The sequence below is a fragment of the Loxodonta africana genome, chromosome 5 (genome assembly GCF_030014295.1).
Source record: "Loxodonta africana isolate mLoxAfr1 chromosome 5, mLoxAfr1.hap2, whole genome shotgun sequence".
In the NCBI taxonomy this organism is placed as follows: Eukaryota; Metazoa; Chordata; class Mammalia; order Proboscidea; family Elephantidae; genus Loxodonta; species Loxodonta africana.
The window spans coordinates 61,937,970-61,961,695 of record NC_087346.1 but is presented as its reverse complement, the minus strand read 5'-3'; the positions used below and the strand labels follow the sequence as shown (position 1 = coordinate 61,961,695).

Here is a 23,726-nt window from a genome sequence, read left to right as displayed (position 1 = left end):
TTGATGATGAGATGTTGTTGATGGCACTTTTATCAAACTACTGCAGATGTTGAGGGGTTACAACTCTTGGGTTAATGCTTTGGGACTAAAAGATTATTTAGATTTTATTAATGTTCAGTTATCTCAGAACATCTATGTACTATCAATGAAAGAAGGACCCAGGAAAAAGTAAAGTCATATTAACTCATATCCCATTTAAAAACTAGATTTTCTTTGGTCCTTTCTTTTGAAGTGAAAACTATACAGTGATTTATTTTGTGTATCAATTTGTTTAAAAATGTGTGATTGAGTGGTTATAGCATGAACTTTGGAGTTAGACCCTGTTGGGCATGAATTTGCATACCAACACTTATTATTGGAGATGTTAATATTGCTTACCTTATAGGTTACAGTCATTTTATATGAGATAATCTCTGTTAACCTATGATAACAGTGGTGGGCACAAAATAGACTTTAATGATTGCCAAATATTATTTTTGTAGTTGTTTTATTATATGGCAAATTATGATTATTATTTGAAAAATACTAGGAAAATAGATAACTTTTATATATGGAATCTTCATCAATAAATTAGTTTCAGGTTATATTATATTTGTAGCATGAAATCATCTATCACCTAGTATGTTGATATTAATGTAATGAGAGCCTTATTCAATGGTTCTCAGTTTGCTTTACTAAAATAGTGATTAAGCATTATAATTTTAATTTTTTTCTTGGCTTCCTTTACTAAACTCTAAGGATGTCCTGTTCATGGTAGAATCCCCAAGATTTAGTATATTTCTTCTTATGTATGAATGAATTAATCAGAAATTCATCAATATTACTTTAGCAACATAAAAAGCCTGTATCTTTAATGGCATATATTCCATCTCCTTTTACGAAGGGCACTGACATAATATGTCTTGGACAGAAAGGAAAGAAGCAACACATGATTAAAGGCACTGTTTATTAGAAGAGAAAAGTGACTTAAATATATGGTTCAGTTTTTACCTTGGGGCGGGGGGCGGAAGATAAAGCATTAAAGCTAGTTTTAGTGTGAATACTTACAAACACTGAAATTTTTATTAAAAATATGAAAAACACTCTAGTTGTTTATTGTCTCAATGTAATATACTTAGGCTGAAAAATAAAAGCTCAGATTCCTCTCTGATTCTCTTTGTTCTTAGCAGAAGAGAATTATTTTGTTTCCTTAAATTCCTAGTCTACTGCTACCAATATCTAACATACATGAAATCTAAACCTACACCAGTAACAGACTTAAAATTCTTTCATAAAGGATTCACAAGCCAACAAACTAGCAATGAAAAAGAAAAGAAACACGAAAGGACCAATGGTGAAGAGAGTTACAGTAATACCTGTGCTGGCTGGTAAGAGCAAAGCGAAGCATTGGACATGAAGAGTTTACAAAACAAGTCATAGTGAGAATGGGAAATTGGCACAATTCATGGGATGGAAGAGTACATCTTTACCTCAGTTTTCACTCTTTTTGTTCGCCACCCACAAGCTTTTTGCCTTGAAGAGCAGGATCGGCCCTCTGAAACATACTGTCTACTGCAGAGCACAGTGTATGGATGGCTTATTGCAACAAGGGAAATGGAATGGTAACTATAAAACTAATTTGTGGTCATGAAAAGCAAGTAGATTGAAACACATTCCTCTCTGTAGGTTAGAGATAGAAACACTACAGGATCCATTTTTTAGACTGAGCAGTTATTTCTCTCTTTTTCACCAAAGTATCTAGTGATAAAATACCATTGACTTATTTTCTCTATGTTCTCTTTTGCAAGTATTATTTTTCTTTTCATATGTAAGTTTTGAGCCTTTTTGAAACAGAGGTTATTAATTAAACCTACAAGAATGATGACCAAGATATTATTCGAAATGGAAAGCTGTCTTTTTTTCTTGAAATGTTCTCCTATTCAAAATTCCAGGCCAAGCTGTTTAATTTTTTTTTTTTTCCTCAGAATTTTTCATTGACTTCTTTTCCCATTTTGCTTCTTAAAGATTGGTGGTCTGAAATGGACTTCTTCTTCCTCCACTCTATGAAGATTCTTCCTAGGTTACCTAATAAATTATGTTGGTTTAATCTTTCCATCCACCACTCATCTGTCAGTATGCTGTGCTGTGGTGGCTTGCATGTTGCTGTGATGCTGGAAGCTATGCCACTGGTATTTCAAATACCAGCAGGGTCATCCATGGTGGAGAAGTTTCAACAGAGTTTCCAGACTGTCTCAACAGGCTAGGAGGAAGGACCTGTTGAGACAGTTAGGGAATGTTGAGACATAGCAGGGGAATGTTGTCTAATATACTGCTGGAACAGGAGCCCCTCAGGTTGGAAGGCCCTTAAAAACTGACTGGGGAAGAGCTGGCTCTTCAAAGTAGAGTCAACCTTTATGATATAGATGGAAGTAAAGCTTTTGGGACCTTCATTTGGTGATGTGGAAGGACTCAAAAAGAGAAGAAACATCTGCAAACATCCATTAATAATAAGAACATGAAAAGTATGAAGTATGAACCAAAGAAAATTGGAAGTCATCAAAAATGAAATAGAACACTTGAAGATTGATATCCTAGGCATTAGTGAGCTGAAATGGAGTGGTATTAGCTATTTTGAATTGGACAATCTTATGGCCTACTATGCTGGGAATGACAAATTGAAGAGGAATGGCATTATATTCATTGTCAGAAAGATCATTTAAAGATCTATCCTGAAGTACAACACTGTTAGTGACAGGATAATATCCATATGCCAACATGGAAGACCAGTTAATGCGATTATTATTTAGATTTACAGAACAACCCCTAACGCCAAAGATGAGGAAATTGAAGATTTTTCTCACCTTTTACAGTCTGAAATTGATGAAACATGCAATCCCAATGTTTTGATAATTATTGGTGATTGGAATGTGAAAGTTGGAAGCAAAAGAAGGATCTGTAGGTGGAAAATATGGCCTTAGTAATAGGAATTACCTCGGAGATCACATGATAGAATTTTGCAAGACCAATGACTTTTTCACTGCAAATACCTTTTTTCAAAAACATAAATGGTGATTATACACATGGACCTTGCCAGATGGAATACACAGGAATCAAATCAGCCACCTCTGTGGAAAGAGACAATGGAGAAGATCAATATCAGTCAGAACAAAACCTGGGACCAACTACAGAACATGCCATCAATTGCTAATATGCAAGTTCAAGTTGAAGCTAAAGAAAATTAAAACAAGTCCTAGAGAGGCAAAGTACAACCTTGAGTGTATCCCACCTGAATTTAGAGACCATTTTTTTTCCAGAGTAGATTTTGTTACGGATTGAAATATGTCCCCCCAAAATGTGTGTCAACTTGGCTAGGCCATGATTCTCAGTATTGAGTGATTGTCCACAGTCTAGTCATCTGATGTGATTTTCCCATGTGTTGTAAATCCTACCTCTGTTCTGTTAATGAGGCAGGATTAGAGGCAGTTATGTTATTGAGGGAGGACTCAATTTACAAGATTAGGTTGTATCTTCAGTCAATCTCTTTTGAGATATAAAAGAGAAAGGTGAGCAGAGAGGCAGGGGGACCTCATACCGCCAAGAAACCACAGCCGGGAGTGAGTGTGTCCTTTGGACCTTGCGTCCCTGAGCTGAGAAGCTCCTAGATCAGGGGAAGATTGAGGACAAGGACCTTCCCCCAGAGCTAACAGAGACAGAAAGACTTCCCCTGGATCTGACATCCTGAATTTGAACTTCTAGCTTCCTAGACTGTGAAAAAATAAATCTCTGTTTGTTAAAGCCATCCGCTTATGGTATTTCTGTTATAGCAGCACTAAATAACTAAGATTTGATGCACTGAACACTAATGACCAACAACCAGACTAGTTGTGGAATGACATCAAGGGCACCACACATAAAGAAAGCAAAAAAGTCATTAAGAAGACAGGAAAGAACGAAAAGACCAAAATGGATGTCAAAAGAGACACTGAAACTTGTTACTGATGTAGAGTAGCTAAAGTGAACAGAAGAAATGATCAATTAATAGAGCTGAACAGAATATTTCAAAGGATGGCTCAAGAAGACAAAGTATTATAATGTAATGTGCAAAGACCTGAAGTTAGAAAAACAAAAGAGAAGAATACACTTGGCATTTCTCAAGCTGAAAGAGCTGAAGAAAAAATTCAAGCTTTAAGTTGTAATATTGAAGGATTGTATGAGCAAAATATTGAACAATGCAGGCAGCATCAAAAGAGGAAGAATGGAATACAGAGTAACTATACCAAAAAGAATTGGTCGAAGTTCAACCATTTCAGGAGGTAGCATATGATCGGGAAAACTAATAGTACTGAAGGAAGAAGTCCAAGCTGCACTAAAAGCACTGACAAAAAAAGTCTCCAGGAATTGACAGAATACAAATTGAGATGTTTCAACAAATGGATGCAGCACTGGAGGTGCTCACTTGTGTATGCTAACAAATTTGGAAGATAGCTATCTTTTCAACTGACTAGAAGAGATCCATGTTTGTGTACATTCAGTATAAAGGTGATCCAGCAGAATACAGAAATTATTAAATAATATTAATATCACACACAAGTAAACTTTTGCTGAAGATCATTCAAAAGCAGTTGCAGCAGTACATTGACAGGGAACTGCCAGCAATCAACCTACATTTCAGAAGAGGATGTGGAAAGAGGAATATCATTGCTGCCGTCAGATGGATCTTGGCTGAAAGTAGACAATACTAGAAAGATGTTTTCCCGTGTTTTACTAACTATGCACAGGCCTTTGACTGTGTGGATCATAACAAATTACGGATAACACTGCAAAGAATGGGAATTCCAGAACACTTCAGTGTGCTCATGAGGAACCTGTGCATAGAACAAGAGGCAGTCGTTCGGACAGAACAAGGGGATAATGTGTGGTTTAAAATCAGGAAAGGTGTCTGTCTGGGTTGCATCCTTTCACCATACTTATTCAATCTGTATGCTGAGCAAATAATCCGAGAAACTGGACTACACAAAGAAAGACGTGTTATCAGAATTGGAGGAAATCTCATTAACAACCTCTGTTATGCAGATGACACAACCTTGCTTGCTGAAAGTAAAGAGGACTTGAAGCACTTACTGATGAAGACCAAAGACCACAGCCTTCAGTATGGATTACACCTCAACATAAAGAAAACAAAAATCCTCACAACTGGACCAATAGACACCATCATGATAAATGGAGAAAATACTGAAGTTGTCATTTTACTTGGACCCACAATCAATACCCCTGGAAGCCGCAGCTGATAAATCAGATGACATATTGCTTTGGGCCAATCTACTCCACAAGACCTCTTTAAAGTGTTTAAAAAGGTGAATATAACATTTTGGTGATTAAGGTATGCCTGACCCAAGCCAGGGTATTTTCAGTTGCCTCATATACGTGCGAAAGCTTGACAATGAATAAGGAAGACTAAAGAAGAATTGATGCCTTTGAATTATGATGTTGGCAAAGAATAATGAATATATTATGGACTGCCAGAAGAACGAACAATCTGTCTTGGATAAGTATAGCCAGAATGTTTCTTAGAAGGGAGGATGGAGAGACTTTGTTTCACATACTTAAGATATGTTATAAGGAGGGGCCAGTCTCTGGAGAAGGACATCATGCTTGGTAATACAGAGAGTCCAAGAAAAAGAGGAAGACCCTCAATGAGATAGACTGACACAGTGACTGCAAAAATGGGCTCAAACATAGCAATGATTGTGAGGATGGCACAGGACCAGGCAGTGTTTCGTTCTGTTGTCCATAGGGTTGCTATGAGTCGGAACTGACTTGATGGCGCCTAAGAACAGCAATTGTTCAATAGTGAAAACTCCAAAATCTGGTTCCAATTTCTATCATGAGCTTCAGCACCTTATTTCTAATCATCTGCATGTAAAATCTGAATTGATTTTCTGTTCATTTTTAGACAGTTCCTCCTGGACCTGTATTCTTAGTTGTGGTTAATATCTTTATCTAACCAAGCTTCCAATATCAAAATTTCAGTATAATACAGACCTCTCTCTTTCTCCTTCATTTCAGCCAACAAACCACTAAATCCTGTAGGTGCCTTTATAGAATTTCTCTTTTAATTAAGTCTTTCTGTGCCCCAACTTAAATTATACATTCATCATGTTCTTCCTATTTTTTGAACACTTGCTTTATTGTTCTCTGCTCCACTGTCCTTAACCTTTGAGTTCATAATCTACACTGGCACCAGTTATCTTTTGAAATCCAGTTTGGGGCTGTTATTCTTTTGCTAAACTCTCTCCACTGGCTTTGTACTGACCATAGAATCAACTCCAAATCCCATTTTTCTACCAAGTCTAGACGTACACTCTGTCTTTTGCCTCATATATGATTGCTCCCTACCAGGCTCCTATATCTTATGCTCTTGCATAGAAATTTCTCCCCATTTTCTGTGCCTGCTATGTCCTGACATTTCAAGGTCTTTGCCCATATTTTCCCACTGTATGAAATACTTTTCCCTCTTTATGCCTAGCAAACTTACACACATTTACCAAGACCCAGCATAAATACCACCTCTTCTGTGAATACTTTCCTCACAGCTCCAATTGTCTTTTATGCGCTATTATAGAACTTTACACACTTTGTAATTTTTGTTTATAAATGCTCCCCTTATAAGAAATTTTTTTTTCTGATGATAGGAATTATGTCATTATATTCCCTAACATAGTGCCTATTTCAAGTTAGGCGTCAGTCAAATATGGATGATGGATTATCTTCTATTACTGTCTCAAATTAAATCTCTTAATTGGAATGGTTTATACCCTTTATGCTATTAAAAAAAAAAAACTATTATTGGTTGACTATTTTAGCATAATCGAATTTCAAATCCTGTAATCATTTTACCTTCACCTTTAGTTTTATCTCTGCTTTAGGATCTACAGCCAACCTGTTTTTAGATTGTTGTTAGGGGCTGTTGAGTCGACTTTGACTCATGGTGACCTTATGTACAACAGAATGAAACTTTACCAAATCTTTGATCAGAATCATAATCTCCAGTATTTTTTATTCCATAATTTCAGCTGTTGTGACAGTTCATCAAGAGTCTCCATTGCCCTCTTCAGTCCTCTACTTCATCAAACATAATCTCCTCCAGCAACTGATCCCTTCTGATGATGTGTCCTAAGCAGGCGAGCCAGTCGGACAGTCTTATGTTGTGATCCAAAAGGTTTTCCTTGGCAGATTTTTGGGAATAGATTACTAGGCCTTTCTTCCTAGTCTTAGTCTGGAAGCTCTGTTGAAACCTGTCCACCATGGGTGACCCTGCGGGTGTTTGAAATACCGCTGTTATAACTTCTAGCATCATAGCAACATACAAGACACCTTATTAGTATGACAAACTAACAGATGGACGATGAGCCTTTAGATTAGGGATATTTTAAGGGTCTCCAGGCCAGCAGTGTATTGGTTTGGAGTTGAGAATTATAGAATGCAATCATTATTGCATGTTATTTTCAGCCATTTACGGTAGTAAATATTTTAAGTCCATTACGCAATAATTCTTAGAATACTATGAAGGAAGCAATATGCTCATCTTAATTCAGAAACTGAGTAATTCAGTAACTGTTTTAAGTTTATATGCTTAGTAATTGACAGCTGGGAATTAGACTCACATTAGTTCTATAACAAAGGTGCCAATATATTTTGCAGTTCAACATCAAGTTAAAGTTATTTCTAGTTCTATTGTGACTTCTTATATAATGGAATTAACTGGGCTCTTACTTTGTTCCCTAGTAACCACATTTTGTTCTATTTCCAGGTCATCCTCTTAGAATTGATTAGTTAGCAAATGTTTTTATTGTGTGCTGTCAAGTGGATTCTGACTCATAGCAACTGTCTAAGACAGAGACTACAGAGTAGAACTGCTCCATTATAAGGGATGATATTCACACATCTTCTCTTCCATGCAATTAATATAGCCACAATGAACAGCAGTCATTTACACAAATGCACTAGTGTAACAGAAATAGTATAACATTTGAGAATATATTTATTATATGTGTATGTGTTTAAATCATTCTTGGTAGATTTCAAAGTAAAATAGAATTTTTTCTGGGATTCAGAAATTCAAAGTTCTATTGCTACTAACAGCTTAGCTTTGGGCCATCCATTGTCATCACCTGAAAAGACGATCTTCATGATTCTCCAATCTCTGTAACAAATCTGACAATATGAATACTTTCCCAATGTTCTACATGCAGAAAAATCTGGAAGAAAGAAGTATCTGAAAAATCACATTATAAAATATCAGGATATTTGTTATAGACCTATAATCATGAAATTAAATGTTGTTTACCCTATTAAGCTAAAGATACCAAAAAGGCTTATGTCTTCATAAAGTTGAAAGCCAGGGTGGGGAGAGTGGACATACTTCTAAGACATACCTAATAGACAGTATTCTAAATGATGAGAGCTCAACAGGACTATGTGAGGGGAAAATTTTTTTTTAAAAAAAGCCTTTATTGCTGAGAGCAGTTTAAGAGCATTCCAGGCTGGGACAAGCTAGAAAGAATTTCTGGGGTGAGTAAATCCAGTTTTTATCCTTTTGTCTAAATTCTTTAAAGGTGGGGCTAATTTCTTTACTTTATAAACATACATACCTTAGGAACTTGATTGAAATTGAGCATCATATTGAGAAGCAACATATCCTTATAAGGAAAACTTCAGGCACGTTTTCCAGGGAGTTGGGGCTTAAGCTTCACGCAGCAAGCTGCCGCAGTATCCTCCAATGATTAGCCAAGGGGCAAACAGCTGGAACAGAGCTAGCAGAAAAACAGCGGGGCACAGCTGAAATCTTCTAACTTCCAAAACGCAACCACCTTGTGTCTGCTTTTGGCAGCCTTCCGTGTGAAGATGAAATTTTCCACTACTGCTAGTCAGACAGCTCAGACAAAACTCCGTTTTTTGTCCTCATGTGTTGTTGCTGTTCCTACATTCATGTAATTCTCTAATTTTTTTCACCCTGTCTTTTTGTATTAGAGAATATCTAGTTGTAGTGACAGAAAAGCGAATGAGAGCAAGGAAAAACTACATGGAATTTAAATTCTCTTTTTAAAATTGGGCAAATGACTGAATGTTTCTATAATAGAATGTGCCTCTGCTAGAAAGTTAATGTAAAAACACTGTTTCCAAGATTTAGATGGTTTCTGATTCTTGAACACTTTGTTTTTTTTTTTTAAATCCTTGAACATTTTATACCAGTTAAGAAGAACAATCATTGTAACATTACCAAGATCAAAATTAATGTTTTACCAAAAAGAAAGCTTACCCATGAACACATACGTTCATTAATTTTAAATTCCTTCAGGAGAAAGATAAGACAAAATAATTGTGTGTGTGTTATTTCAAAAATCAAATATTAAAAGACACGTTCAATTTTATGCAACAAATAAACTTGAATTCCTCTTATATAAAGGTCATACAGATAGTGCAAAATCATTTTTATTAGAAAAATTAAGCAAATTCAGGTATGAAAAACTCAAACCAAACCTCTTGCCATCGAGTCGATTCCAACTCATGTATAGGTAAAAAAAAAAAGTTTTATATTCAAAGAAAAATTGTTTTTAAAAATAGCCAACTATATGATGTTCTCTGATTTCTAATGCTTCAAAAATATTTACCGCCTTTTATCTTTCCCAAATGCTTTACTGAAAGAGTAATCAACTTCTTCAAAGGTCATTAGATAGCTAAATGTCTAGAAATATTTTCATATACCAATCCTGCCTCTAAAAAAAAAGTTTGTAGATTTGGAATTTTTAAAGACTCCAAAGCTCTTAGAAGAGTTTCTAATAGCAATTGCGTGCCATTAATAACTCAAGAGCCTCATGCAGTTTCTGAACTGCCATGAGCCTCAGTTTCCTCAATTTAATGTTTTTTTATGTGAATGTAACATGTAATATAAGGCTTTTTTTGAAAATTTAACTGGACAATTAAATTAAAAAAATCATACCAGTGTACCTTATATACAGTAATTCTTATTAAATATTAGATGATTGAATTAATCATACTAATGTTTGCCAGTTTTATCGTACATTTGGAAAATCTCTTACCAGTACAGTCCTCCCCCCTTCCCCCTTGAATTCAAGACTCACTAAGCATTTGATAAAATGGAATTTATATTAGCCAAAATTAAATTAAAACTAGACTGTTGGATACAGATACCAGGAAGTATATAATTTAAATTACTAACATAAAAGGCTCATTTTTAAAAAGAATTTGGTTCTTACCTATATATAATCTTGGAATCTTGTATATCCTAAATTCTATGAAGTTTGCATAAACTACTGAATTTTAAATTGTGTTTGGGTATTATATGTCAAAAATTGGTGATATTGTTAAGTATAAATGGAGAAAGCATGTGATGGTTTTTAAAGCTTTACATAAAATTATACAAGTGTTAGGAGGAACACTACTATTCCCCGTTTCTTTCTTTATCACAGTATTAAATATCTTCGCTGACAGCATAGGGAGAATTATAAGGATGTAAAGAGTAAATCTTCATCAGTATTGGACAGGGAAAATGATGACACATACTGACAGTCATTTATAACAGAATTTAACTTGAAAGTGATAATTTCTCAGCATTTGACTTACGTATTTATTCAAGGCGGTAGAACAAAATTCCTCAGTCCCTAACCAGAAAAAACCAACCCACTGCCATCGACTAGGGTCCCCTTTTAAGCTGGATTTTGAAATATGAAAATATACTTTTTTGTCATACAATGACTTTGAAAATGCAAATGAAAAAATAATTGTGTGGCAACTTTTGCAGTTTTTTTCCTCCACTTTATCCCATTAAATGAGCCCTGGTTGCACAATGGTTAAGCGCTCAGCTCCTAACCAAAAGGTCTTGGCGATTTGAACCGACCAGTAGTTTCGCTGGAGAAAGATGTGGCAGTCAGCTTCTGTAAAGACTGGACCCTTGGAAATGCTGTGGGTAGTTATGCTCTGTCCTATAAGGTTCATGTGAGTTGAAATCAAATCAACAGCAATGGGTTTGGTTTTGGAATGATTAATGGTATTGAGCATCTTTTCATGTGCTTTCTGACCATTGTTACATCTTTGGAGGAATGTCTATGTAAGTTCTTTGTCCATTTCTTAATTGAGTTGCTTGTCTTTTTGTTGTTTAATGCTATTTTGATAATAATTAAATTTCTTTAAAAAGTTAAAGCATTACATCTGTTTATTCTGAGTGCCTACTACCTAGATACTTTTCATTTTACATTTTCTCATCATTAAAATTTTTAGATGCAGTTGAACTATCTCTCCTATATATTTTTGAAATATTTGAAAATGTCAGATTTTTGCTTCTTACAATGTATTTTTCAATATTCAGGTGAGTTTTACTTACATTACAATCAATACCAGAGCTTTGTGTTTGAATTTTGCCTTATCTCATACTGGCCAATTGTTGAGAAAGGGTTTTTAGAGTCTTCCGTGTTGTACTTTTGTTGTCCACCTAATGATTTGCATATTGGACAGCTGAATATTGCAGGAATATGTCTACAGTTTGATTCTTCAACTAGTAGTAAATTATTCTTTATTATACTGGTATTTAGTAAGCACCTTGTATATGCCTCTCACTTAGGCACCATGAGGGTACAGAAATAGTACATTATAATCCTTTCCCTTCTAAGAAATCTGTAGCTTCATAACTGCCATATCTTAGGTTGTAGTACATGTATCTAAACTTTAGTGTTTCTTGGTCAAATTTGACTTTGTAATCACTATATTTTAATGTGTTAATGACCCGCTGCAGATGCTAGCTAAAAGTGACTAGTGCTCCCTTGTTATTTGTCTAACAATTTAATCATTTAATTAAGAAGACAGTACACAGACCAACTGATTTTATAAATAGGAGTATGAATATGCTGCTCATTTTTGCCATTAACCAGTTATCAACATTTAGAAAAATATTGATGTTGCTAAAATATGTCTAATTTATGAAAGTTAATTATTTTTCAGCTCCTCTATTAAAGAGTTCTTCTGCTTTTATAATGTTCATAATGATAGCCATACTTTATGTACGGAACTGTACTAAACATCAGTAAGGAGCCCTGCTGGTGCAATGGTTAAGCACTGGGTTGCTAATGGCACAGTGGGCAATTCAAACCCACCAGCTGCTTTGTGGAAGAAAAGACCTGGCAATCTCCTCCCATAAAGATTACAGTGTAGGAAACCCTATGAGACAGTTATCCTTGGTCTTATAGGGTCACTATGAGTCAGAATCCACTTGAGGGCATACAACAACAGCAAACTTCAGTAGGGAAAAAAAAAATTAAAAACATAGTTTTTAGAGGTATTCAAAATATTTCAAATTACTTCATGATGATCCATTTTTCTTTTAGAGGACATTGCTCTGTGGAGAAAAGGGAAAAGGTGTTTTTCCTCAAACCACTAACAAGTTTATACCTGCAGGGAGTTCTCAGCGACCTTAATTAGAGCATGTCTACAGTGAATTTGACTCTCTGGCACTCAGCAACAGTCCTAAAGCTCAAGAAGGACTGATCTCTTCTCGGTTAACTTCTAGCTCCTCCTTAAATGTTCGTGGCACTATATTCTATGCATTAGAATTAAAAGCTACATTCTGTAAATCAAATTCAGGGAAGCAAGTAGGCATTTATTGAACACCTTCTATGAGACAGACAACAAGTCACTAGAGTGCAAAGATGATTAAAAGAATGAGCTAAAATTTACAACGGGGAAATTGAGAACAGAGCTTAATCAATTCATTAATCATAGTTTTTAATCTGTAATTCTGCTAAAGAAAAAAAAAATCCTGTTTTCATAGACGGATGGTGTCAATAAAACTGTACCTAGATATATGTTTCTACTCACAAGAAAAATTAAAATACTGTGAAAAGTAAATACAGTACTTAAATCAGACAAGTGATTTTCCTTGACATTAGTGTAGTTGACCTTAATTAATAATTTGATGAAAATTTGTGCCAATTTAATCCATGTTTGTTTGTTAGCTAAGTTAACATCCATGCATTAGTTTTATGTGAGTTGAAATCTTTACAGAAAAAATAAATGTAATTCTTCTTTTGTTTTCCAATTTTCTTTTTGTTTTGTTTTTCTTCAAGGAACTGTAGTGGAAAATGAAAAGCATAGATCTGTAAAGGACATTACATTTCCTAAATACAAACTTTTTTTTTCCCCTGCTTAAGCACATCTACTGTTAGTTTGTTAAAGCGTTTTGCCTTATATAGACTCTAAAAGTCTCAAAAATGAGTATTTACTTCCCTGGTGATTTCTGCATTAAGTTTAATAAAATCCTTAGTGGGTTCATATGTGTTAGGTTTTCCTTACTTTTTTTTGTAACTCTTCTACCTTTGAAATCACAAGCTGTTACTCCCCAGGTGTCTTTTGTACTGGTTTGTATGGTTCTAAGTCTGAATTTGAATTATTTTACTGGTCTATTCAGGAAACTATTAAACTTTTTATATCAGTAAGAAAAGGAAAACTATCTCATTACACATTTGAATGTAAATTACTTAAAGGATAATTAAATATTTGAATCATATTTACAGTCAGAATACTCAGAATATGCTTGCTGATTTAGGACAGAGAGTAAATTATTTCAAAATAGAGCTACTTTGTACCCAAATATTACACATTTTTACATAAACCCATTGCCGTCAAGTCAATTCCAACTCATAGCAACCCTATATGACAGAGTAGAACTGTCTCATAGGGTTTCCAAGGAGCAGCTGGTGGATTCGTACTGCTGACCTTTTGGTTAGCAGTGGAGCTCTTAACCACTGTGCCACCAGGGCTCCTCTTGTTACATAGCATCACTGAAAAATTCTAACAAACCACACATGTACTCCCACATACATATATGTATTTTGATGGTTGAGTCTTTCACCAGTGAATTACCTAGTTTTCTTATTGAGTTTTACTAAAATTCTGCTTATTTATCTTATGTGGTCACTTAGGCTCCTCTAGCTATTGCTCGCTCTAAAATCCTTCAAAGCTAACCTCATTGAGAGAGTTCTCAACATTTTCCATTTTCTCACTCCTTCCCAGCTAAATGGTTTTCATATCTCTAAATCCAGCAGACACATTTCAGTTTCCTTTTACATAAGATTGACAAATTTTGAAACGATTAATCACATCTATCATTATGTTTGGAAACCCTCATGGTGTAGTGGTTAAGTGCTACAGCTGCTAACCAAATGGTCAACAGTTCAAATCCACCAGGCACTCCTTGGAAACTCTATGGGGCAGTTCTACTCTGTTCTATAGGGTCGCTATGAGTAGGAATCGACTCGACGGCACTGGGTTTGGTTGGTTTATCATTATGTTTGGTAAACTGAAAACTATGGATTGACACAATAACCACAATAATGGACTTAAACATGAAGATGGTGAAGGACCCAGGCAACATTTTGTCCTTATGTTATATGTAAGGTCACCATGCCTGAGAGCCAGTTGGACAGCAGTTAACAAGGACAAGCCTTGAACACTTCTTGCTTTTAGCTTGCATGATTCTGTATGTTCCTCTTTCATCTGCTTTTTCTCTGACCATATCTTCCCAATCTGCTTTTGTACCCAGTTTCTCTTTTGCAGCTTTTTCTCGCCTGTAAAAGTTGGAGCTTCTCATGGTTATTTTCTAGGCCAGGGAGGACAAACTTTTTTTCTATAAAGGGTCAGACAGTAAATATTTCAGGCTTTGCTGGGCGTATGGTCTCTGTTGTAGCTACTAAACTCTGCTGTTGTAGCAAGAAATTAGCCAGAGACAATACGCTCACCAGTAGGTGTGACTGTGTTTCTAGGCAAGTCATTCTGCTTTTTTCTTACAGTAATTTCATATTGGATTTTAACTAAATTGTTTTCTGAAAAGACAAACAAACAAAAAAACCCAAAACAAAATAGTTTTCTGCTTCTCATGTTTAAAGAAACTAGTTTTATAGGGGGAACATTGGGCCAGGATGGCTTTGTAGCTTCCTAACTCCAGAGCTTCCAATTCTGCTATTTTTACAAAATGATGAAAAAGATTGACCTGTACTTTCTAATACCTGCCATCTCTGCACTCCTCCTACGTATCTATCTTGAACTTTTGTACCTTTGCCCCTATTGTTTATATCCAGGTCAATTTAGATTATACTAGGAGCCTGGTGGTGTAGTGGTTAAAGTGTTTGGCTGCTAACAAAAATGTCATCGGTTCGAATTCTCCAGCCACTCCACAGGAGAAAAATACAGCGGTCTGCTATTGTAAAGGTTATAGCCTTGGGAAACCCTGTGTGGCAGTTCACCTCTGTCCTATAGGGTCGCTATGAGTCGACTCGATGGCAACGGGTTTGTTTTTTTTTAGATTATACTATTGGGAGTTTCTTCCCAGTGTGGGACTTTGTTCTGAAAGGGGACATAGGTTTTTTTTGGTTTGTTTGTTTTTTAGTTTTGATATTTTACAAAGTCCAGAGTACTCCACTATCTTATGACTTTACCATTATCCCCTTGCATTCACCCACAAGTTTGCATCTATAAAATTTTCTCCATGTTTCAGCTACTGTTCTCTGATTGGCTTACTGTGCTTCCCTGAGAGTTCCTCTTGTTGATTTTGCTTCTCAGGGCCATGGGACACCTGGATGCCTTACCCCTGCTTCCTCCTGGGATTTGCTGTAAATGTTGTTCAGGGATTTTCGATTTTGAATCCTACTTTCCCTATTTTTATGGGGGGATTACAGAAGATTCTAAATCAATTCCATCTCTACTGTTTTCTAATAATGTGCTCATAAAAAGTCTTTTAACATTTATTTTTCAAACAAGAGAAGTGTTGTAGGGTTCTAGATTCAAGATGTTGAGAGCATGCCCGTTTATTGATTTATCTATTGATTCATTGATTTGTTGCTGGGTGAAGAATCCAGATTTTGCTCAGCGTGACTTGTTACAGCCAGTAAACAAGGGGCTGAGATGGGAGATCAGAAAGATGCCTTTATTTCACTGTACAAGGAAAGGAGCAGTTGAGGCTGTTCCTTCCAAGACTGCTCTCAGGCAGCTTGAGGAGGTGGGCTTTTACAGAGAGCAGACAAGGAAATGCAAATACATCGTGAATATTCAGGATCGACCTTCATGCAGGTTCCCAGAGCTTGGGGATGACTATGCATTTTCTTTAGACAAGGGTGCCATGCCCAGGATGGAGGAAGAGGTTGATTTTCTCTCATTAGGATGTTAAGTCTCCACCCAGAGGTAGGTTGAGGCCATCTGTGGCATGTTCTGTGGTTATCTTGACACGGACAATTTTAGAAGAACGTGCAGCTTTTTCTGCTCGGTGTAGGAGGAGAAGCCAGCGCAGGCGTCTTTCAGAACTGTTGGGCTCTGAGGCTGCCTGCCTCAGATTATTTTATTCATTCACCAATGACATTAATTCTGTTAGTTTTCTCTGATTTAGAAACATGGATTGTTTCAGATACTATGTCAGGTGCTTTAACAAACCCTTTTAAAACAACTCTATTTCCATTTTCTGTATCCAAGGTTTAAAACAATTATGCTTCAAAGTCAAACAGCTGGTTAGTGTTGGGGACTATGGGTCAGACACAGGTTTTTCTGATTCTAATGGTATACTCTAAATTGGTGCCTCTTAAACCTATATGGGAAACCTTGGTGGCGTAGTGGTTAAGTGCTACGGCTGCTACCCAAGAGGTCAGCAGTTTGAATCTGCCAGGCGCTCCTTGGAAACTCTTATCGGGCAGTTCTAGTCTGTCCTATAGGGTCACTATAAGTCGGAATCGACTTGACGGCAGTGGGTGGGTTAAACCTGTATGTGCATGCAGAGTTCCTGGGAACCTTGTTCAATAGTTATGCATTGGGCCTGATAATAAGCATTTTCAACAAGCTCCCAAATGATGCCAATACTTTTGTTCCTAGAACAACACTCTCAGCAGTGAGTTTCAGAGTTTATTGTACAAATGAATGAAATATATAGTTTAATCAATTACCTAATGTTTACTATTGCCACTCTGTTGGACACTGGGGTAGAAAAATGTTTCAGCCTGTCTTGCCATGTTTGCATAGTCTCTATATTAAAAACCTTGCCATTGAAGGGCGTCACTATTTCTAGTAGGAATTAAAGCGTTAAAGCAGATATTGACAGGCTAAAAGAAATAAAAAAGTAACTTTTTACGTACCAACATATACCAAAAAAAGAGAGAGAGAAAAAGAAAAAAAAAAATGCTGTTGAAGTTTTAAGATTGGTTCTTACTTCCGAGCCATTGATGATGGGAATTTAATGGAGATTGCCCAGCAAGGAAGAAGTGCTAACTGTTCTACAAACCAGCATTGTTATTATATAATTTTCTGCTTAGCTGCTCATCTGAGGTAGATAATATTCTTTTGTGTCTAGGTCAGATTAGCATGGTAGCACTGTCATCAGGCCTCTCGTTAGGTATCCCCACACGTAGTGCTACTCTAAAAAATACCAATTAAAAAATATGGCGTGTAGAAAAGCACTCCTTACTGTTGTTATAGGGTATTTTTTGGATCACATTTAATGCTTACTGAAGTTTCCCGTTTATTATACCCCTGCATAGATTTTTCTCATTGGTATTATGCCCACATTGAAGTGTTCTCTGATGCCTTGCTACTCAGTGTGGTCCAGGGACCAGCAGCTTCCATACCACTTGGGAGCTTGCTAGAAATGCAGAATCCATTGATGAATTAATCACTTGTCCCATAACTGAAATACTTGAAATATTTATCTTACAGAAGTCTCTAGAGTATTTCCTTAGAGTAGTTCATTTTTCATGAGAAATAATGAAATGAGATCCTAATAATTTTAATGTGAAATATAATGTTGAGAGCCTTGTGGAATGAATCATTCAGACATAAAATATTTTAATTATTTTTTCAATTTTGCATTGTCATTTATTTTATGATATTCTTTTAAATGTTAATAAAATAGAAAAAAAAAAAAACTACCTGCACAAGTTGCTAAGTAAATATTTTATTGTATTTTTATGACTATTCCTGGCAATGACAAATATCTATGAAAAAAAAACAAAACGCAGCATAAGGAGCTTCAGTTTCCATATCTGTAAGAAACAGTAATAATGGGATTGTTATAAGAATTAAATGACATAATACATTATAGTGCTTAGCATGGGGGCAGGCATTTTAGTTGTTTTAATGATAAACATTTGTTATTCTGTGATTAAGAGATTATAGTCATGATCATGCTAATGGTTAGTCGAAGCCCAAACTGTAAATCATTTACTTCAATTTTTCACCAAGCCTACTACTTGAAATATCATCGTTTAGTATAATCTCTTTGCCCCTGTAACCACGTTAGCATTGTTATTGTTGTTAGTTGCATGGTGTAGGCTCTGACTCATGGTGACATCATACACAACAGAATGAAACGTTGTCTGGTCCTGCACCATCTTCGTGAGTGTTAGTATGTTTGAGTCCTCTTAAGGCCATGGTGTTAATCCATATCATAGAGGGTTTCCTTTGCTTTCTCTGGCCCTCCACTTTACCAAACATGACGTTCTTCTCCAGCAATTCGTGCCTCCTGTCAATGCATCCAAAGTGTGTGAGTTAAAGTCTCAGATAATATTCTGTGATCCATAGGGACTTCATTGGCTAATTTTCAGAAGTAGATCACCGGACCTTTTTTCCTAATCAGTCTTAGTCTAGAAACTCCACTCAAACCTGTCCACCATGGGTGACCCTGATGGCATTTTAAATACCAGTGCATAACTTCCAGCATCACATAGCAACTTGTAAGCCACCACAGTAAGACCAGTTGAGGGACAGGTAGTAGATATTGTAGGTATTTGCTAGTCATCTCTTTCATCCTAGTATGAAGTTGTAGTTAGAGAAATGAAGAAGGAAATGGAAAGGATGAAAAAAAAGTAATTTAAAGAAAAGGACTTTAAAGGTTTTTTAGTATCAGAGTAGGAAGCCAGAAAACAACATGAATAAAACCAAGAAATTGAAGTCTGACAATGAAAGTAAAATGTAAGAAAGTCCTCAGTCTGTTACTTACTTATTAAAATTATAACTTTGGTTAAGTCAGTTTTCTTGCCTTTAAAGTTAGCTTTTCTCCATCTTTTTCTTTTTATTTATTTATTTATTTACTTTTTTTTTACTGAGAGAATGTAGAGAGCATAAGCTTAAGATTGAGATTGCTAGGTTTCAAATCCTAGCTCAAACCCTATACATTTGGAGTAGTTATTTAACAGTGATGAATCTGAGTTTACCAATCTGTAAAATCATGACAGTGCTGGTGATGTTGTTAGTTGTCATCAAGTCAATTCCAACTCATGACGACCCCACGTATGACAGTAGTAGCACATAACTCGAAAGAATAAAACACAGGTTAGACCGATAACAAAACATGTAGCATGCAGGAAGTCTAGGAATGCTAGCTGTTTAATCTGTTTATATTGGGGTTATATAAGCTATGATGTTATACGAATATTTTGTATTTGTCCTTTACTTCGTGGGTCCAAATAAAATGTTTTTTTATCTTGCCTGTGTAAGGAGCCCTGGTGGTACAGGTTGAAAGGTTGGAAGTTCGAACCCACTAGCTGCTCCAAGGAAGAAAGATGTGGCAGTCTGCTTGCTTCTGTAAAGATTACAGCTTTGGAAACCCTATGGGGCAGTTCTACTCTGTCCTGTAGGGTCTCTGTGAGTCTGAATCTGTTATATATTTAACAACAGAGTTATTTATGCAATACATATATATACTCTTAAACTTTTTACTTAATTATTTTATTTCATAACATTTATATCAAGGAAACTTAGCCAAATATTTCTTAATTTACTTTTTGATTTTGTAAGGTTGTAAAATCTGCAGGTTATTATATGGAAGAGAGAGCTTCATTAGTAATATTGTTCTATGACTCAGTATCACAATAACCATATTTTACACCTGTTTGCTTCAAACAGTGGTTTGTGATGAAAGAACTATGCAGAGAGAAACCCAGATTAAAGGGCAAAAAGTTTCAGAAAGCCTTTTCAAGGGGAATTCCAGTTATCTGTTGAAATTGAAAGAAACAAAAAAAGTCAAAATGACCAAGGGTGATATAGCTTCAGATTTCTCTTTGTTACCTAATGACACTGTTTAAGATGGGCTGTCAGATCCCATTAAGTTCACTGATATATTCTGTAGTTTAGATAAAAATGGAGTTTTCACTCAGCAGGAGGAAAGTAAGAATTGCATTTATTCCAGTCAGGCTCAGCAATGTTGTTCTTTTCCCGTTGTTGCTATGGGATAACAATTGCATCAGTAATAGGAAAGCCATCAAGCTAAGCTTTACGCAGCATAATAAAATTGTTTCGATGCAAATAAGGCTCAGTCACTTAGGGTTCTCAGTTATGACAAACTGTGGTAACAAACTCTATAAGTGAAATCAGAAGCGAATTGCAAGTGTATATGCTAGATAAAAGAGAGAAAAGGCTTTTCTCTTTCAGTAGGCTCGAGGGTTTTTCTGCATATATATATATTAAAGTGTGAATGATCTCACCAATATTTTAACAGATCAGCATTCGGTATCACAGAAGTCCTAATGGAGTTTTTGTTAAAATAATATGAGACAGGTGAGTCTGTGTTATCATATTTGGAACAGTATATTTCTCTAGAATATGTAAACACATCCCTGGGGTTAGTTTGGAGAAGGAGAAAAAGAAATTTGCTAAAATTTCTTGATATTTTCAAAAACTTTATGCTTATACATATTCACATTTAATTCACAATCCTTATCTTTTAAATTTTTATTCACTGGCATTAAAAACCAAAGAGGCCCTTATATTTACCTGACATATGCAGGTAATACATGCTTATCAAACTAAAGAATTTAGAGCCTGAGTAGATTTCATATTAGGATTTGAAATGCAATTGCCCATATTTCATATTATTTTGTCACTCGTTCACATTTCCCTCAGTGGTTGTTGATTAGCAATTATAATAGCTATATATAGAGAGAGACCTTCCAGGGAGCTGAAAGAATAGATACAAACCTGAAATCATACTGAGTTACTGTAAAAATCTTAGCGATGTGTATCTAAATTTTCATCATTTGCTGCTAGGTGCAATTTGAGAATGGGTCTTTCCTGTACAGGAAGAGATTGTAAATATGCAGATGGGCACGAAAGCCTGAATTTGTAAAGCAGTGTTACTGTGCTCGATGATAATTGTAAATGTTTCTGGATGGGAATTAGATTTGGGAAATTTAGCAACTAACAAAAATAAGCATTCCAAAACTTTGTAGGTGATGGGTTCATTTGTTTTTAATTAAGTCTGAAGAAAGTGCACATGATGTCGCACAGTAAATAGGTCCTGTCACCTTAAATTACCAGTCACCCCAGGACAGAGTCTATGGCAGCAGTGCTATGGACCTTAACACCACAAAATGAGCTTGCTTGTGGAGCTTGGAGTGAAATGTCTCTTACAAAAATGTCACCATTACGCTTCTTTAACTCCACCTGTATGACTCTTCACTGCAGTTTAAAGATAGCATCTCAAGTAACTGAGACCTTTCCCATACTGGTCATTTGCTCACTCTTAGACTGAATTTTTTAGTTAATATATTGTTCTGAAGCTGGGTGATGAATAATTGGTCAGACATGGTTGAGACTGGGTGTTAAACCATCAAGCCAGGAGCTGTGAAATGGTCTGAGATTCCACCCTCTTTTCAAGCTAGCAAGTTAGCCTGTCACAGTTTCACAGACACTGGAAGAAAGACAGGGATCTGGATGAGAGACAAAAGAGAGTTTATTACTTACAGTAAAAATAGGAGCCAGAGAACATCATGGTGCTCTTCCTTGAGCTCCAGTTCCCCAGGGTGTAGTGACAAGGGCCAGGTGCTGCCTGCATATGTGATGAGACTGCCCGAGAGGAACCTTGAAATCAGGAGACGTTTTCTGTACGGGCTGTTGGCAAACCTGCCCATCTCATTTCTGGAGAGAGATTATCTGTATTACACTGGAATATGAAAAAAAATCTCTCCGAGAAGGAAAGAAGATATCTCTATCTTTATTACCCAGAAATGTAAATAAATATGTTCTAGAGAGCTTCAGTGTCTCCGTATTTCCAGAGCTGTCTGTTTATACAAATATTCCTGAAAAAGTAGCCTTGAAGCAAATTGTCTGTTAATATCTAAATGTTCATTTTCATGAAGAATAATCTGCCAACAATTAGGTATTGCTTTGCATGTGACAAAACTCAAGTTTTTATATTCCCATTCTCCAACGTCCTGCCCTTCAGGTGCACTGGAGCCCTTCTCTTCGGGCTGTACACATTAGACATACAGAATGCGATCAACTTAGTTCTTTAATTAGCCTCTTCACATTGATATGCCCCTTAGGCATAGATATATAGCTTCACCAAAGTTTGGGAGGCTCGAAATCATAGACTACCTGAGGATGATAGCAATAGGTGTCTTCATGAAATGGCATTATTGAAATTTGTTTCTTTTTTTTTTTTTTCTTTTAAAAACAACGTGATTCCTCAATGGCTATAGAATCAAAAGAAACCACTCATGATTTAAAAATCAAAGAACTAATTTCATGCATTCCTTAAAATGTTATAACATTTTTCGTAGTAACAGTCCCTCCTCCTACCTCCATCACCCAGAATTTGAAAATAAGGGGATATGTGCCCTTCTTTGCCACAGCCTGTCAACAACTGCTCCTATTCCTATTATTACACTTACGTTTTTAACCATGACTCTTGATCCACAAAATTCACTTTTCCTTTAGGTATCCACACTGATTCAAAGGGGAAAGTGCCTGATTCACGTTTTTATGCATTTGCCTCAGGCATGTATGCCTTTCCTTGATACCCATAGTAAAGGCTAAAAAAAAAAAAAAGGCTAGAACATGTAAAACACTTGTTCTAAAGGCTGTGACAACTTTTCCAGATGATTTTCACTAAAACATGACTCCATTAAAGTGAGAATTTCACCTATAAGTACACTTGGAAAATGCTGTAAACGATGTTTCCTCATAGGGAATTCAAAATACATAATATGCACAAAAGGCTGTAACAAAATCCTGCAGCAGAATTTAAACGGGAATAACAATAGACCAATGAATATAGAGTATAGTGTCCAACTAGTATGTTTTCTTCTATAAGATATGATTTGATTTGCCCCCTATGGCATCATATCTGACTTTTGTGGGCTGCCTTTCATGTGGAAGAGCTTTATCTGAACATGAACACCCAGAATTATTGACTGAAATAATTTGATTCCTAAGGTCTAAAAGTAGGTTACTTCTTCTCCTACCTAACTAATATTCACCTCTAAGTTCTTATTCTCCTTTATGGATCCTGATAGGACTAGGCCTATTGTGTTGTTGTTGTTAGGTGCAGTCCAGTTGGTTCCAACTAATATCGACCCTAGGTACAACAGAACGAAACACTGCCTGGTCCTGCACCATCCTCACAATCTTGCTGTGTTTGAGCCCATTGTTTCCACTGTGTCAATCCATCTCCTTGAGGGTCTTCCCTTTTTTGGCTGAGCCTCTACTTTACCAAGCTTGATATCCTTCTCCAGGGAATGGTCCCTCCTGAGAACATGTTCAAAGTACTTGAGAAGTCTCACCATCCTTGTTTCTAAGTAGCAATTCTGGCTATATTTCTTCCAAGACAGATTTGTTCATTCTTCTAGCAGTCCATGGTATATTCAATATTCTTCGCCAGCACCATAATTCAGAGGCATCATTTTTTTCTTCAGTCTTCCTTATTC

General features: G+C 36.0%; 1 protein-coding gene across 8 annotated transcripts in view; it reads left to right on the top strand.

The window, feature by feature from the left end:
• CCSER1 (coiled-coil serine rich protein 1) overlaps nucleotides 1-23,726 on the top strand; it is an 845,607-nt gene that overhangs the window by 383,386 nt on the left and 438,495 nt on the right. The window contains exon 6 of one of the 8 annotated variants that reach the window (XM_064285545.1): nucleotides 7,053-22,848. The exons of the other annotated variants lie outside the window; for them this stretch is intronic. Coding sequence (XP_064141615.1) covers nucleotides 7,053-7,116 — 64 coding nt within the window. The 3' untranslated portion in view covers nucleotides 7,117-22,848. Of the gene's footprint in view, nucleotides 1-7,052; nucleotides 22,849-23,726 lie in introns of those variants that run through there. 8 annotated transcript variants of the gene reach the window in all.